The sequence below is a fragment of the Panthera onca genome, chromosome D3, assembly GCF_046562875.1.
Source record: "Panthera onca isolate mPanOnc1 chromosome D3, mPanOnc1 haplotype 2, whole genome shotgun sequence".
Classification (NCBI taxonomy): domain Eukaryota; kingdom Metazoa; phylum Chordata; class Mammalia; order Carnivora; family Felidae; genus Panthera; species Panthera onca.
The window spans coordinates 12581024-12595899 of NC_138350.1; the positions used below are offsets into that span (position 1 = coordinate 12581024).

General features: G+C 61.3%; 1 protein-coding gene across 4 annotated transcripts in view; it reads right to left on the bottom strand.

Moving 5' to 3' along the window:
* Nucleotides 1-2785: 2785 nt before the first annotated feature.
* Nucleotides 2786-14876, bottom strand: part of TESC (tescalcin) — a 52019-nt gene continuing 39928 nt past the window's right edge. For 2 of the 4 annotated variants that reach the window (XM_078435755.2, XM_060612410.2), the window contains 5 exons: nt 10654-10793; nt 8983-9044; nt 8773-8880; nt 4962-5009; nt 2786-3056 (listed from right to left, as the gene is read on the bottom strand). In XM_078435755.2, the coding sequence (XP_078291881.1) occupies nt 2979-3056; nt 4962-5009; nt 8773-8880; nt 8983-9044; nt 10654-10793 (436 nt within the window). In that variant the 3' untranslated portion in view covers nt 2786-2978. Of the gene's footprint in view, nt 3057-4961; nt 5010-5141; nt 5239-8772; nt 8881-8982; nt 9045-10653; nt 10794-14876 lie in introns of all 4 variants that reach the window. The other 2 variants (XM_078435752.2, XM_078435754.2) reach the window with 2 other exon arrangements.

Below are 14876 nucleotides of genomic sequence, written 5' to 3' on the forward strand. Positions count from 1 at the left end.
GGCTGCCGGATGTTTCCCCCGAGCTTCTCCTATTAGATTTCCATTACGCAGCCCTTTTGTGAAGCTACCAGACTCCTGCGTTTGCATCAAATCGCTGGATCCTCTGAACATCCAAAAGCTGAGTTCTGGTAACTTCTCCCCTTGGTGACACGGCAGCACGGGACTAGATCCGGCTGTCAACCCGACTGCGGGCAGATGGGTGAAGAACAGAAGGGGGCCCTCGCCCTGCTGGGTCTCCACCCACCGCCTGCGGCCTTCAAAGCACGATCTCACTTCCTCCAAATATTTGCCTTAGCACTGATTTCTGCCTATTTCCTTTTAGTCACTGGTGTAATTCTTGATAGAAGACAGGCTGTTGAACAAGCATATCTGTTGATTCGACCACTTGCCTCTTTTAGAACCAATTTCCAAACCAACACACCACTTGCTTCTGACGAGGCGCCCGATCCAGGGACCCGGGGACGTAGCCATACTTGCTCAGGGGCGATGCAGCCACAAAGCCCTTCCTGGGCACCCTCGCCGGTCCGGCGGGTGACAGGAGGGAACGGGAGCCCCCGCCTGCGTCCTCTGCTAGACTGTGGGGAATTAACCTGCCCTTTCTAGAAGCAGGTTTGCACCCACTGCTAGGAAACCCTGATCACTCCCCAAATGACCGAACGGGCACCCTGGGAGCCGGTGGGAGCCCCAGGTAAACTCCGCAGGCCGCGCTCTGGTGGAAATAAGCCTTAACCCTGCCAATTTCGTGACACCCTCAGTGACTGGGAACAAATTAGCTTTCTTTTGAGCAGCATGGACTGGGCTCATGGTGAATAAATCTCCTTTTAATTAGCTGTTCAGGTAAGCCGGGGCCCAAAGCTTCAAAGACGTTAGGCTGGCCCTCGGTGGTCCGAAGAGATGAAAACGTTTGATGTGTGCCCACAGTGGCCACCTCTCCCAAACTAAAACTCAGGGCACAGGGGCTGATGGGAAACGGTTTCTAACAACACTTCACATTAACGAACTGCCTTTGTTGAGAAGCACAAAATCGAAGCAAATTGGGGGAGCCCCAGAAAGTCCAGGCCGACGGTGGCCACGCCAGCCATCCCGCTGCTCAAAGGCACCGTGGGGGGCGGGGAAGGGGAGGGTGCGCGCCTCTGCGAGGCTGCAGGGGGTCACCGGGCAGAGATGCTTCCGGCAGAGTGCCAGATTCCAGCACACCAGGCCATGCCAGGGACTTGAGACCGTCTCCGAGGGCAGCCGGGAAAGCCAAGGACGTGAGCAAGACGGTCCCTAGGGGCAGCAGTGAGATGAGGCAGCTCACGTCCCACTCCTGCTCCAGGAAACACAGTTCAGGGTCCCACCAGGTGGCTGGTACCCTGAGGGCAGGAAGCCAGGCCTCTGCCTTCCCCGCAGATCTACCGCTCAGGAAATGTCAAGACACTTGTTGAGTAAGCGCTAGTCTAAACAGCCGAGCTCTGGAAGTGACTTCAGACCGCTGTCTACTTCCCCACGGCCGGGGCCATGTGGCCTCCCTGCCATCCACCAGGGCCCGGGAGGGAGAGAGGAGGCCGCGGCTCGCACCGCAGGCCAGCATCCCTCAGGCCCCGGGTCCGGGGCCCCAGGCGGCCCAGTTATGCCCTTACTGCCTCACCTCCAAGAGGCGTCTGCTCTCACCTCCAAGGTCCTAAGCGTCACCAGAAGGATGCGCGCGCTTCCCAAACCGCCACCGCCACGGTGTGCCAGCCTCGGGACTCCTGCCCTGCACACGGTGCTCCGTCCACACAGTCCCCCTCCACCCTGCCTCACTGCTCTGTTTCAACTTTTCACTTAAATACCGACATTCAGCTCCTCCTCGGCAATATACCTGCTTGCGTCTGCAGGAACGGCCCCGGAAGGATGTCAAAGAAACAGGCTGACCTGACTGCCTCGGGGAAGGGCAAGCCGGGGCCCGCCGGCACGGGAGAAGGGCCGTGTGCTGTGCCTTCCTGCGCCTTTTCAATTCTGAACCCCCACGCACAGGTGTCAGCTAAAACACGCTTAGTAACAAAGCTCCGGAAGTGCGAGAAGGCCAATAACGGCAGTTCTCGGTTCCCGGAACTTTCTTGGAAGGCTGGAAGGGGAACCTCCCAGTGAGTGTGGACGGCAGGAGCCACGCAAGGGGGCCCGGGATGCCGCCAGCGATGAGCGATCACAGCAACGGCCGTGCCGGCCCTACCGAGCACCAACCGGGAGCGTTCAGCCCGTGCCGGCCTCTGCTGACCCACCGGCCATAGCCATCAACCGGATGGACAACCTTCATCTCCCCGCCCCTAGCGCAGCTCACCCGAGTCAGAAGGTGACCTTGGAGCTGTGGGAGCCACTCACCGGGGACAGTCCCCTCCCCTGCTGCCGCCACCACCGGGGACTGCCACATGCCGGCCTGGGAGGGTGTGGACGCACCCAGCCCGACCTCGGCAGCCAGGCCCGGAGTCCAGTGCCCCGGGTACCGTCGGCGGGCTTGGGCACATCACCGCAGGTCCCCCTTATCTCCTCTGGCCTAGATGCTCAGTCACAATACCAAGGAAACCACACCGCCTGCGTGCCAGCCACCACGGCACGAGGAGCTGCCTCGTCTTACTAATTACCGCCCGGCACTCATGCAAAGGAGCAAACCTTGCACCCAAAATACACCAGAAAAGGTCTGGGGAAAAAACCCCAAAACTCCCCTTTTTCCAAACCAGCCTTTGAAAATCAGCTGTCCTGTTCAGCCTCGTGCCACCGGGTGGCCAGGCCACCGAGTGGACGTGGGGAACAGACAGGAGCCATGTTCATTAACAAACCAACCGTCTTCTTTTTTATTAGAGATAAAAACAGAGTAGTCCCACATACCACACCCTCGGGAAAACAGGACGGCAGAGGGGGGTTATTTACAAGAGCTGCAGCAGGACACCGGTGGCCTCGGGCCCGAGGGCGGCTGCGGACCCCGGTGCGGCTTCCGGGGGGGCGGGGATGCCTGCAGGTCAGTGGCAAAGGGCGATGGTTTCCATATTGAGGAAGCGGACGTGCATCTTGGTCTCGATGTCTATTCCCTGCCAGATCTGCAACGGACAGAGCAGCAGCACTGAGCACACGTCCCTGCCGCCACCGGGCCCGCGTCCCCGCCCTCCCCTCCACCAGGACAGGTGACAACCAGAGGGCCGGTTTCAAGGCTGTGAGCCGAGCAAGGAAAAGAAACTTCCACCTGCCTTTCTGCGGGTTAATTTGGCTCTGACGTGTGGATCCTTTCCGACGCTGTCACAGCAAGTTGTTATTAAGTGCTGAACCCAAGCTCTTCGCTCCAAGTCATTCCCGTCCCACCCACCACACTTCAGGCTCTGCGATTTTCATGCAAGTTCCTTAACCCCAGTAAACCTCTTCATCAGCACCATGCCGGGACCACCACCTGCACTGCCCACGTTAAGTCACGCGATGACGGGGGCTCAGAGGGGATCATCCGTGGAAACATTCTGTAAACTATTAGGCGCTGTGCGTTAGTCGCACCGTTTCATTAAGCCATCCTCGCTAATTAAAAGGTCACGACCGTTTGGTGTTTACAGCCTCCCTGGGATAAGCCACCTCTGTTCTACGTAGACAAGCTCACGCCCGGGAAAGGGCAAAGATGTCCACAGGCACGTACCTGGCACGGGTTCTGCCGTGACAGTCCACCCTGGCCACGGCCCCGGGGGACATCTGACCCCAACTGCCACGCTACGAGCCCCCCCACTCCCAGGACTGCGCTTGCCAGCTCTTTGGCCACTCGGCGCGGCGGGGAGGCCCAAGAGGGCCGCAGACGGAGAAACGGCCAGACCTGGCTCGGCCTCCCCGCTTGTGAGAACTTCTAACACTCAAGCTGTCGCCTGCAGCATCTCCAGGGCCTGCCACCAGGCTGCAGTCAGAGTCCTGCCGGCACCCAAGCTGCTTTCTGGGATCCTGCACCTGTTCTTGGTGTGGTGCCGGGAGGGGGCAGAGAAAACAGACCCGGTTCCTGGGGAAGGTCGTGGGGCACCCGGGGTGCTTTCTGCTAAATGCCAGGTGGGAACAGGGTCACCGGCAAGGCCCAGGGGAGGGGAGGGGCCGGCCGGTCAGGAAGGGCCCCCACGGGGTGGGGACAGGCTTGGGGAACACTGGAGGCCTCGGGTGGGGGGCAGAGGGAGCCTTCCCGGGAAGAAGCTGGGTCTCACAGGCTCTTCGCCCTGCCCGGCCCCGGTGGGTACAAGGTGGAAGAGGCTGCCCACCCCCCTTCCTGCAGAGCTGGCAGCTGACTGGCCAGGTTAGGAGCACAGCCCGGGCGGAGTGCCCATCGAGCTGCCCCCGGGCTCCATGGGGCCGTGACCGCCCAAGTCCCAGCCCGGCTCCAGGCCCGGGCCCATCAGCGCCCTCGGGCGGGTCAGAGGCTGGCGCGGCAGGCTGGACTGGGACCTCTGGGTCGTGTTCCCCTGACTTCCTGTCCTAACCCCAGAATGAGCCTGGTGGCCTGCTGTCGGGGCACTTGGCACCGGGCACAGGGCAGGCGGGTTCATCTCCCTCCGCCGGGCACCTGCCAGTCCGAGCAGTGAGGGGGTCCCGGTTCCCAACCTCGGAGCACGTTTGTGACGGCAGGGGCCTGGTGTCCACCCGTGGGGGCTGGGAGAATGGGCAGCTAGGTCCAAGGCACGGGAGAAGCGAGGGGCTAAACCCCACTCCGCTGACTCCACTATGTGACTCGCAGGCATAGAACATTCCAGAACCCGGTTCCGACTGTCGGCAGTGACGCTTCTGACACGGGGACCGGGGACTTGTGGGGGAGAAACGGTATCGTTGCGGCCCTTTTGTACGGCTCTAGTTGCTCTGACCACGTGTGACTATTGCCCTCCCGATAAAAATAAGTACAGCGTGCATGCCCCCTCTCCACAGAGGTGCCAGTCTCCTCCTGCCCAGTGGGCAGGAACCCCCCTCAGCCCCCACCTCTGCTCCTAGACACCCACCTTCAGGAAGTCGTCGAAGGTGATCCCCTCGTACACCTGGTCAGGCTCCTGGGGACAGAGCACACGCAGAGTGAGCCGCCTCCCCCGGGGGGACCCCCACCCCCCCCCCCCCCCCCCCGCCGCCCCGGGACGCAGATGGTCGGGCCCATTCAGTCACGAGAAGCAGGGGTCCCTCCGGACCTGCTGCTTCCAGTCGGAAGCCAGTCCCTCTGAATTCCATCTCGGACTGGAAGGGAGGGTGTGGGCTGACCAGGGCCCCGAGGCCCCCAGGGAGAACCTGGTGGGTGAGGGTGGAAAGGAAGGCGGTGGGCACAGAGGCACGGGCTCCCCTTCCCCCCAGCCGCCCTGCTGCCATTTCCCGGTCCTGCGTCACCATGCCCGCACTGACCCTCTGAGCTCCCAGACCACTGGGGCAAGGGGGGTCAAGGGCCGGCCCGTGCGGCCCACCCCTCTCGCCCAGTGAGTCACCGTGATAATGCCTGCCCGCCGGGCCTCTCACCCACCTAGTCATGGCCAGTGCCAGTCTCCACCTGTGTCCTTCCTGCTCTGGGCACACGTGACCTCATGAGACCAGAGGTGGGGCTCCTGCCCCTCGTACGACTATCTCGGGCTCTGGCACAGCTAAGGCTCCCCAGACCTCACCCCTGCCTGCAGCACTCTGACCGAAAGCCCGGCTGCCGTCCCGTGTCCATCAACAGAAGACTGGCTAAATAAATCGTGGTCCTCCATGCTATTGATTACCAAGCATCCATTAAGAAGGGGTCGATCCCTCCATGCAGATATGGAAAAGGCTCCAAGATGCATAGTGGAAAAAAACAAACACGCAGAAAGAGGTCTGCAGATCCGTGCTTCTTCCTGTATCGCTAACCAGACTGTCGCCATCTGCCCTGGGGACGTGTGGGGTCAGCAGAGGCAAAGGAGTCCGGTCAGTTCCATTGTGTGCACGTCAAAAATAAAAGACACACGTGTACGTCGGTGTGTGTTGGAAAATAAACTCCAGCAAGGATGCTTCCCTCTAGGGAGGAGTGGTTGAGGGGGAGAAGAGCACAGAGAATTCACCTCTCTTCCTATACCTCCCTGCAATTTTTTTTTAACCTTTTTAATGTTCTATTTGTTGAGAGTGAGAGAGTGAGAGAGTGAGAGAGTGAGAGAGAGAGAGAGAGAGAGAGAGCGAGCGAGCGTGAGTGGTGGCAGACAGGGGAGGAGGGAGGCAGAGAGAGAGGGAGACACAGAATCAGACACAGGTTCCAGGCTCTGAGCTGTCAGCACAGAGCCCGATGCGGGGCTCGAACTCACAAACCGCGAGATCATGACCTGAGCCGAAGTTGGATGCTTAACCGACTCAGCCACCCAGGCGCCCCTAGAGTTGTTCTGATGTGTATTTAGTAGCAGGCGCTCAGTGTCTGCTATTCGGGTTCTGTTCTCAGTCCCATTTTACAGATAAGGCCACTGAGGTGCACAGAGGCAAGGCCACCTGCCTGCCCAGCTGGGAGTAGCACGGCTGACTCCCAAGTGTCTGATAGGATTCTTCACCCTCTGGGGTTTCTTTACACTTGTTTTTAACACAGAAAACAAATCTATATATGCGTCTTAATTTTGTAAATGTGACCAGTTCTCCAATCCCCGGGCAGGTCCCTGGGGCTCCCTGCTCCTCCCGCCCAGGGGCGCAGGGAGAGGTGGGTGCCCCCTCTCTGAAGGCAACCCCCGGGTCCCCTGGGGCAGCCGAGGGGAGCTAATTATAGACCAGGCTCTGTATCCTGGGGGGAGGGGGGGAACCCAAGCTGAGACCCCAGCCAAGCAGCCCCACCCTCAAGCCACAAGACCGTCCAGAGAAAGCACTCTGGGAAGAAAGCACTGCCCCGATCAATAACCGGCTCTGGAAGTCCATTAACGCGGGGCGATGGATGGGCTGGCTTCGGTGGGCTGCACAGGCTGGAACGCTCGGCGTCCTCGGAGGCCGGATGGTATTGAACCGCGCGGCCGGCCCTCACCCTGTGCGTGCGTGTGCATAGCTCACGTTTATCCGGCTGACGTTGACACGAGAAAACATTTTCAGGGCACACGGGGGACCCGTAAGTAGAGAGAGAGGCTCGGGACACACACCCGGGAGGCGGCCACGGGCTCTCAGATACCCCCGCTTCTGAGGTCATGTGCCTTTTATGCAGATGAGCAGCTGCCAGCTGCCAACAGTTTCACCGCAGCAAATTAAGGAAACTGTCACCGGTTGCCACCGGAGCGAGACGGGGAGCAATTTGGAGGAGGAGAGTGTAATTAAGTCAAATGGGAATTTGGCTCCGCGGCACGGCAGGGGGATCCCTGCGCTCTCCACGGAGGTCGCCAGCCCTTTCTGCCGCAGTTAATCTGCTGAGTGGGGGGGTGGTTTCACCAAAGCCAGACGCCTCCCCCTGGGCCCCAGAAGCAGACCGATAAAATGCAGGCCAATAAAATGACCACAGCCCCTGCCTCTGGGAGCAGGCCCCGGGCGTGCCAAGACCCTCGATGGCAGGCCGGGGGCACAGACAGCAGGTCCCGGCAGGAACACAGCCCTCCACTCGGGCCGTGCTGAACCCAACGCCATAAAGGCATCTAGAGCCACAGCCGCTTTAAGCACAAGGTGTGAAGAGGTTGACGGTTTGGTGGGACCCACCGAAACCCTCAGGGAACGCAGTCATCGAGATGGTCGGGTGCCCGTCCTGTCCTCAAGGTCCCCCGGGGCTCAAAGCCACTGTGCCGGGCTAGCCAGGCTAGACCCGGTCCTACGAGAGTGTGTCCAGCGGGCACAGTAAAGATCACTGCCCCCGATTCCAGAAAGTTCCTTATGTCCTCGGGCCTCAGTTTCCCCACCAGTAAAATGGGACTAAAAACCTATGAAACAACGCACGTCTGCACAGGCCGTGCGGTCACACTCAGGGAGAGGAGCCTACCTGCGGGTGCCCCACACGCCTGACAGCCACCGCTCGCCGGGCCCAGTGTGGCGACCGCTCGGCTCACCGTCTGTTTCTGGGCCCCTCCAGTTAATGGCTCTTCACTGGGGACCATCCCGGCCTCCTGCCAGGGACATCTGGCCACGTCTGGGGACACCCTTGGTTGTCACGACTAGGAGGGGGTGACTGACGTCTAGTGGGTGAAGGCCAGGGGCGGGGCTAAACACCCTACGACACACAGGACAGTCCCCACCATGGACGGCTGTCCCGCGTGGCACTCTGAGAAATGACCCAGCCGTTTCCTACCAGCGCAGCCCCGACGAGCACGTGTGTGGAGGTTCCAATGCTCCTGCCTGTCCTCCTCCCCCGTCAGCCTTGCCCCAGGCCCTCGGCAGCCACACGTCCCCCTCCACGGCTACCTGCCTCTGGCCCCCGCATCACTTCTGGGGCCGGCCGGGGGCTCCCCCTCCACAGTCGCCAGCCCCGAGGTCAACACCCCCCTCCTCTGTCCCATTTTCATGTGCCCCCCACTCCCGGCTCCACACGGGTCCCCAGACTAGGTGGCCCTGCTGACCCCTTCTCCAGACCAGAAATGCCCTCCCAGCCACTCGTCGTCAACTGCGTGTGGCACGCTGACAGCAGGGCTCGGGGGGGTGGGAGGCTACAAACTGCGGGGGCTTCCTGGCGGGGCCTCCACTCCAGGGGTCTCCCCGGGGCGGGAAAGCAGTGGGGTAAGAGCAGCGAGTCGGACAGGCACCACCAGGCCTTCCAGAAACACGGACCACAAGCAGGGCAAGGTGTGGGAGTTAGCCAAGGGGCAGGGGAGGGGACCGGAGATCCTGGGGACCTGGCTCCCCCTCCCCGCCCCCCTCGGGGACCTGGCTCACCATCTGCCCCACGCACACGCTGGCCGCCTCCATCATGGCCCCGTCGGCGATGGAGCGGGCCGACTCCTTCTCGATGTGCGGGTTTCCCGACAGCAGCTCCTCTACCACCTGCCGGGCGAGTAGACACAGGGTGACCTTGGGCCTCTGTCCAGGCCACGGGGCGGGGAGGTGCCAGGAGCCCTGGCCCATGGGCAGAGGAGCATACTTTACATTTCGATATTCCTCCAGGGTGATGCGGCCGTCGCTGTCCGAGTCATACATGTGGAACAGAACTGGGGGCGGCGGCGGGGGGAGAGAGAAGGGCTTGGTCAGACGAGCCAGGAGGGGAGCCCCGGGTCCTCCTGCTCCCCCAACCTTCCTGCTCAGAAAGCTACCTCCAAATGAGCAAAAGACACCCATAATGAACCCTAAACGGCAACCGTAGGGGTCAAGGGCAAAGGCCATGGGTCCAGACCGCCTACTTCCTGGCGGGTGACCTTGGGCAAGTGACCTAACTTCTGAGCCTCGGCTCGCCCACCTATAAAACGAGAGCAACAACAACAACAGTGTCCACTTCTAGGCGTCCCGAGGGCTCAGTGAGCCACCGAGCTGGGGGGTTAGGACCAGCGGTCCCGGCACACTGTCAGCGCAGATGCGACACTCTCGTCGAAGTGAAGACAAATCAACATGATCCCCAAATGTCATTTCCTCGAAGACCCAAGAAGGCAGCTACCATCGGCAGGTCGTGGACCCCGCTGCCCATGTTCCGACCCCTGGCTGGTCTGAGCCGGTCCCTGGTGGGCCCGAAGGACACCAGCACCTCCTCTCCTCTGGTTATCCCACTTGGTGACAGTCCTTTGTTCCTTTACTGGCATCACGCAGCATCCAAAGAGGCCAGGAGCCAAAGGGGGGCAAGCCCTGCCCCAGCGGCTCACCCTCAAACTCACAAAGTCCCCAGCCTTAACCCCGCAGGGATCAGACGCCCTGAGCCACGAGCGTGTGGCAAACGTCATTTCTCATCCACACGTGACCCCATGAGGCAAGGCTGCCCTGAGCCCATTTCACAGACTGCACCGTCGAAGCTCAGACAAGTTAACGTGTTTGCCCACGGCTACCCCATGAAGGGAAGGGAAACCAGGGGCCCCCACGACCTCTGACCTGGCCCTTGGAGCAGGTGGGCAGCTGGGCCGCCACCAGACTGCCCCCGGTCCACGATGCCGTCGGAAGGCCTCGGGCCACCCAGCCCGGGAAAGTTCCCGGCAGCCCTCCCGTCTGCATTCCAGAGCTAAATACAGCCCAGTCCCCGTGTTTACATGTTCCTGCCGATGAGGCTGAGCCTCGGGTGGGGTGGGGGCGGGATGTCAGGAGTCGTGGGAAAGTCCACACGGGGGACGGACATGTGACGCATGGGACCCTGGGACCCTGTGCTGCTTGGCCAGCCCGGATCACAGCCAACCCCGCTCCAGAGCCCGGAGGCCCGGGGGGTTCCTCCAGGACATACCAGCCAGAGGCTCGTCCCATGAACTTGGCATTTGAGGCGCCTCGAGGACGAGGGAAGCCAGGGTCTCTGCCTATGTGACCTCACTGAGCCTCACAACGGGCTGTGTTCACCATCAGCACGTGTCCTGGTTCAAGGCCACACGTCTGCCTAGTGGAAGGGGCCCGACTGGAGCCCAGGTCCTGGCTCTGTTCCCGTCACCCACTCCACCCCCCGCCTTTCCCCCAAAACACCAGCTGCTGGGGGGTGTCCACGAGGAGGCCACCACGGCGCGGCCTGGGAGGAGAAACACCAGTGGGGGCCTTCCTGGGTGCCGTAACCTGGGACCGGCGCCCCCCCACCCACCCCACCCCCCGTGCTCGCCCACCGCCTGCCGCAGGGGCACGACCCCCATGCTCACGCACATCTCAGCTTCTCCTTCCGGCACAGCTGCACCTGCTCCTCGTCCATGGTGGTGTCGATGGGCCGGAAGTAGGACATGATGGTCAGGAAGTCCTCAAAGTTGATCTCGTCGGCCAGGCCACTGGATCCCTTGCGCAGGTTCCTGTGGGAGCAGAGACGGGAAGTCAGCAACGGATTAAACGCCGGATCTTACCCTTTGAGCACCGATGCTTCAGAGAACTTGGCCCTTCTGGGCACACGCCTCGCCCACGGGGGCCGTCCTAGCCTTGGGTTCTGTTTCCCAGCAACCTGCTTATGGGGTGTGGGGCAGCGGGGGGGGGGGGGGGGGAGGTGCTGCCCTCCCCGAGCTCAGCATGAGGGGGGCAGGGGGAGACACAGTTGCACTGCTGTTGGTGAAGGCCAGGGTGGAGGGCTGCCTGGGTGCTACAGTGCGCAGGGCGGGGCCCTCAAGGGTGGGGAAACCAAGGCACCAAGCACTTCAGTAACTCACCAAACTGACCCTTTCCTTCAGATCCAGGGCGGGCAACCGCGGCCCGCGGGCCAAACCCTGCCTGCGGCCGATTTTTGTACGGTTCGTGAACCGAGAAGGGCTTTTATGTTTTCGAATGGTTGCAAATAGGTTTTCGGGGAGAAAAAAACCCGAAACGGCAGCAGCACTTCATGACAAACTTTGGTAAAAATCACATAACATTTGCAAGTCAACGTCTGTAAATAAAGTTTTATTGGCACACAGCCACGCCCATTCATTTGCTGTCTGTGGCTGCTTTCCTGCTACCAAGGCAGAGCTGAGCAGCCCTGACAGACACCGCGTGGCCCACGAAGCCTAAAATATTTACTCTGTGGCCTTTTGCAGAAAAAGTTTGCCGACTCCTGCTGTCTATCAGCTGCCTCAAACTCCAGCACGGTGGTCAGCTTGGCTGAGTAATCGCTTTACTACCAAAGTGAAAAGTCTACTCTTAATTTCAGGGTTTTTTTTAGCAAGTCAAGGCGGGCTCCAGGTGGTCGCTGCTGACCTGCTTTTCAGAAGGGGCAAGAAGGGTTCGTGTTCCAGGTGAGGCTCAAGCTGGGTCAGCCTCGTGGCCGGCCCGGTGCCAGGCATACAGCAGGCGCTCAGCAGATGGGCAGTTTCCCTTCTCTTCTGCAAAGATGCCCAGCTCAGACACTATTTTTCATCCTTAACTTCCCGAGGATCCCGTAAGATGGAACCCTTCGAGGTGGGGAAGGACCCTGCTCACACCGCCCTCCAGGCCGGCTTCTCCGTCCACAGTCCTGTTCCTGAAGGGTCTCGGGAGGCAAGGCTGACCGTGATATTTCGTGGGAAGAAAATTCTGTCTCTGGCCCCCCCGCTCCAAAGTCCTTCTTCACCACGCCCCTCGGAACTTCTAGGACAAGGAGTGAAGAACTATGGGATGTACAGGCTCTCAGCTGCAGCGTCCGGGCTATTCTGGGGACTCGCTGGGGGAGCCCTTCCTCAGTCGTCCCCTCTTCAGAGACTTCCAGGCTGCCTGCCCACTCGCCTACCTGCCATGGCCACCCAGCTCCGCCATTCCCAGCAGGACCCTCCCCCGCTGTGCTCCAGGAGCAGCCACATGGGCTTTTGCAAAACGCAGATCAGACCCCACTGCTCCCCTGCCCGAAGCCGTCCAGAGGCCTCGGTTCTCAGGGTAACCCCAGCTCCCCCACCTGCTATCCCAGGCCCGGAAGGCAGGTATTGGTCTCACCAGCCACCCCAGCCCTGGACGACCCTTCCTGCCGCACTCCGGCCCCCACAGGCTTGTCCGGATGTCTATCTTCTGGACACTCAATATCCCCCGACCGCCTGACATCACTTCCTTCCTCCTCTGGCAGCACCGCGTCTGCACCAGCCCTCCGCCAGCTGTCCTAACTCCGGACCCTCCGAGGAAGGGGGGGCCTTGTCCCTCCTGCCTCTCACTGACCGCCCCGAAGTCCAGTCCCCGAGCCAGATGGAGGCCTCAGCTCCGCCCCGCTCCCACGCCCCGTCCCCTCAGCCGACACCGGAATGCCACCCGAGAGCTGAAAAACCAGCTCCTGAGGCCGCTCCCAGTTCCCACAGGTGACAGACGAAAGCCAAGCTGCGACCTCGGGTCAGATTTAAGGCCCCCAAACGTTCTCGCCCACGCCAGGAGTGCCCTCTCTCTCTCTCTCTCTCTCGTCCGAATACGCTCCCTGCTAGGGCAGTGGGGAGGAATGAAGGACCAGCCTGCGGGTTCCCGGCCCAGGCTGGCTCCCGCAGGCCCTGGGGAGCCGGCTTTGCTGGTCCCTCCGGGGCCACCACCCTCTCCCCACCCGAGTGGACCTCGTGCTATGGGAGACACTGGCCCCTCCAGCTCCACCCCACGGAAGGCTGGGTCCCTGGTGCCCGGCCAGCTACCCAGGTGGCCAGGTCCGCACGGAGCCTTTTGGAAACGAGCGTCCCCTTACAGACCCACACGCGGCAGGCACGCGGACAACACGCACACATCCTCACCCCCCCTTGTCGCGCCAGGCACCACTAGGCTCCGGTCACCCTCTGCCATCTTCCTGTGACACCTTTCAACCCTAGACCCCCCGACCCATATCAACTCCCCCGGCACCCCCTCCCGCCACCTGTCAGCCTCACTGCCCACCGAGGCCTCCCTCCGAGACCCTTCACGCAGAACCAGGGTTACAAGGAGGTGGGGGCTCTGAATTCCAGCCCCACCTCCACCACGGACCGTGCGCCTTCCCCCCGGCGACGGGACAATCCGCCGTGAAGGTTCCTTCGGCGCCGCTCGTCACCTCCAACCCCGGACCAGACTCTCACTCCAACCTCCGGCATCACCTCCCCCGTGGCGCAAAGCTGCCCACGGCTCTCCGGCTCCCCTCAGCAGCCCTGCCTCCAGCCTGGGGGACCGCAGGACGCCCCCCTCCCGGGCCCCGGGCCCCTACAACGCGCTGGCGGCCAGAGTGTGCACTCCACACCCCACCTTAAACCCATCAGCGCCCTCCCCCCCCGCCCCCGCCACTGCTCTCAGGTTGAGGTCAAGACCCCTCTTACTGGTCAAGAGGCCACACGATGCAGCTCTGCCCTCCGCACCCCTCTCCTCTTGCGTGGCCTGGGCTCCGGCCAGACCTCCTTTCTGCCACACACACTCGCTGTACTTTCTTGTGCCGCAGGGCCTTTGTACATGCAGTTCTGTCCTCCCAGAACACCTCCTCTCTCTGCTTTGCCTCATTAACTCTTGGTCACTGTCTCAGGCCTTGCCCTGCATCTTCCAGGGCAGCTGAGGACTCCTACCCCTACCCCACAAACCTGAAACCTGTCCGGAAGTCACTGCCCATCTTCTGGCCACAGCATGGCTGTTCCCTTCCTCCCTCTTTCTGCCGGTTCTCCCGGTTTCTCAGCCATCTCTGCAGACACTGGCTGTCAGGCATATGGTCCTCGTGTGTTTGCCCACAGGCCCTGGCAGCCTAGAGAGGGCGTACCCGACCCGAATCTTGCTGGAGCCTCAGACAGAGCGAGCCCCCATCCAGTCACGCGAGTCTCGCAACTCCGACAACGCTGGACGGTTGAGGACACGAGCTCTGCTTGGAGCCTCAGCTCTGGGATACTGGCCCAGGTGCACCGCCTCCCGTGCCTCAGTTTCCCTGTAAGTCAGGGCAACGAGCAGAATGATAGCCAACCTGGTACACATCAGATCAGTGTACCCTCAGCAATCCTGCGAGGCAGATGCTATCGTTACACCCGTTTTACAGGTAAGGAAACTGAGGTAGCCTCTGAAATCACCCTCAACGATCCCCACCTCCTGGCACTCAGGCCTGTGTGGTCCCCTCTCCTCGTGTGGGAGGCCCTGGTGACTCACTTCTCATGAAGAGGACACAGAAAAACTGATGGGAGGTCCCCGAAGTGGGGCCTGCCGGCAGCCACGTGTGTGAGCTTGGAAACAGAGCCGCCCCCCGTCGAGCCTTCAGATTGCTGGAGCCCCGGTGCCTTTGAACCCGAGAACTCAGATAGTTTGCCCGTGGGTCCCTCATGTACAGAAACAGTGAGGTGGTATTTGCTTTAAACCGCTAAGTACTGGGATAATTTGTCACGCAGTCATAGCTAACTAATACACAGGCCTAGAGGGACTGAGTGAGCTGCCCAAAGTCAACGAGCCAGAGTTGTCTGACCCCAAGCTGTGCTCATAACTCCTACTCAAAGCAACCCCCTCCTCTGCTCAATGGCTTAAGGAGACATTCGGAG